Source organism: Aplysia californica, unplaced genomic scaffold (assembly GCF_000002075.1).
Source record: "Aplysia californica isolate F4 #8 unplaced genomic scaffold, AplCal3.0 scaffold00154, whole genome shotgun sequence".
In the NCBI taxonomy this organism is placed as follows: domain Eukaryota; kingdom Metazoa; phylum Mollusca; class Gastropoda; order Aplysiida; family Aplysiidae; genus Aplysia; species Aplysia californica.
In genome coordinates this window covers 582,617-585,085 of record NW_004797424.1, presented here as the reverse complement: position 1 = coordinate 585,085, position 2,469 = coordinate 582,617, and the positions used below count along the sequence as shown (strand labels likewise).

At 42.0% G+C, this 2,469-nt stretch overlaps 1 protein-coding gene across 1 annotated transcript in view; it reads left to right on the top strand.

Annotated features, from left to right (window-relative positions):
• LOC101847720 (tRNA-splicing endonuclease subunit Sen34) overlaps positions 1 to 2,469 on the top strand; it is a gene marked incomplete in the record, with an annotated part of 20,332 nt that overhangs the window by 8,864 nt on the left and 8,999 nt on the right. The window contains 1 exon segment of the mRNA XM_013081991.2: positions 1,136 to 1,508. Coding sequence (XP_012937445.1) covers positions 1,142 to 1,508 — 367 coding nt within the window.

Genomic DNA, 2,469 nt, shown 5'->3' with positions numbered 1-2,469 from the left:
TCTCTCTCTCTCTCTCTCTCTCTCTCTCTCTCTCTCTCTGTAATGTATCAAAATTGTGTTCTATTGGTAGTCTGGCTTTTCTTCCTTTGATGGATATTTATATTTTCTGTCCTCTCAGGGTGAAACAATCTCCATGCTTCTCTTTCACTCTACCTCTTTCTAACCGCCTTTTAAAAAATCTTCCACCCCCTTCAGAGAATCAACATTGTTTTCTTATTAATACAGGGTGCCCATTAGTGCGTTCGGGTCAGGTTGGGGCGATTTGATAGTCGGGGCTAGCCAAATTGAGGACGCAAAGCGGCCATCGTGGCACAAATCGATCGACTCGGTCTGTGACCTGCAAAAACAAACACGTTTGTTTTCAGGCCTGCGAATGGTGCAATCAGGTGGTTTGCAGCCAATCACAAGGCTGAGTCACGTGTCCATGTTGACACTCAAAATCCGGTGACTCCCTCTTCGAAAAAGTGCAGACTTTGTGAACAGAGTTACCCTACTTGTGTGAAAAACAAAAAATCGAGACTAACAAACTGTGTTACTCCTAATCTTCTTCTTGAGAAACGAAGGGCTTCAAAACTAAGGCTGCAGCACCATTTGAACCAATGGGCGGACTTCCGCAGACACATTTTTTGGCCGAGTGAACTATCTTGTTATGAGAACGATCTTTGATAATAGCAAGTTATCGATGTAACCCATGTTTATGGGATTTGAGGCTGCCGCAGCACTGCAACACGGAACTGCGGATAGGAGCCCTGTAAGCCATTGAGGTTAAAGGTTTGTCTATTTTAACTTCCAGGTTGTTGGGTACAGTCGCGGCCGGGTTGTAGTGTGCACTGAAACCACCAGAAAACAACCCGACCCGACGACCTGACCCGACCCGATTGCACTAATGGGCACCCCCTATAATACTCCTAGGTTCTAAGCTCGAGAATGTTTCCTGGGCAGTTTAGCCTATGCATTTTCTTGTTTGCAAAGAAAGGCATTTTCTTTTATGATTTTGATTCACATGTCTAAAAGTTTGTTTGAATCTAAAATGCCTGATTGCAAAATTATGAATGATCATCGGACAGTCATTTTTGTCAAATATTTTCAGCTCTGTTGGAACTAAATTTCCTTCTCTAAATACTTTGTTTTTCAGGCCAAGATGGAAGAGGCTCAGAAAAGTGAGGATGAACTGTTAGGTTTAGGTACCTTAGAATCGGATGTTCTTCAGATCGCAGGAGGAGAGATCAAGGGAGTTGAACTTGTGGCAACAGATGAAAACTTGGAAGACATTGAAGCGGAGCTTTTGCTGCTGTCTTCCCCAGCGCCTGGTCAAGAGAAACCTAAGCCTGGCACGAGTCTGAAATCGGCATTGGAAGTGATAGATGATGATGAACTTGAAATTTTAGATGATAGTGGAAGTGATGTGATGGAAACGGATGATCTGAGTGAGGATTCTAATGGATTCATAGATGGGAAAATAAGCATTTTTTGTTGTCAAGGATGCCTCTTTGTTTGGAATGCTGAAGGTAAACTTTTGGTCTGTTAACCCTCTTAGAACCATGAATAGGTCCGCAGGTCAGCACCGAAGAACCAAAATGGCTGCCAGCTAATGGCTTACTCAGAACTGAATTATTTCAGTGTTTTTCAGAGGTTCAAGGGGTGTAGCAAAGAAATTGCTCTTGCAATTTGATTCAAGCGGCGCACTAACAACGAAATTTCACATGCGAAGACCAAGGACGTCAGCTTCTAAAGTTAGAGTGGATCGTTCTTATTTTGAAGCCTACACTATTTAAAGGCTTGCAAAAGCCGGTATAGTATGGCTCTACAGTGGGAAAAGCTAGTATGTCAACATGACGGGAAGGGCATTTTGGGCCGGTATAGGTCAAAAAGGGTTAAATTACATTTCTTTTTGTTCATATTCATTATCCAAAGCTTGGGTGCTGAAAGTTGTTTTTTAAAAATTTACAAAGGTAAGTTTCTGAATGCTTTGGCGACCTTATTGTTTTCAAATGTTGTTGTTTGACTAATGTCATTCATTTTTGAATATAAGCTAAATGGTAAATGTTTTAATGAAGTTTATTTTAGTAAGGTTTTACGGCGCTTGCAATTGCATAAGGTCATATGAGCGCCAAGGGGTGGATGTCAACAGAAGAAGTCCAAGTGGGGAATCACGCTTACTCCGCTTACCTCTCTAGCCTCAACAGCAGAAAGTCTGCTTCGACTATCACTATTAAGGCACCCCGGAAATAGCAGTTCAAAAGAGAGTGACAAACATATAAAAGAAGTAGGGAAAAATGATAATAATAAGGATGAGGAGAGACAAAGCAGCAGTTCCCCCAATACTGTTTCGGCACAGTATGAGCTTGACATTGATAAATCAGTCCATTTATAATTCATCTGTGCATGAGAACATGTTAATTTCCCCCCTTTCGGAATGGCCTAAAGACACTTCAGTCAGCAGCACTACCCTTGGGGGGGGGGATAGTT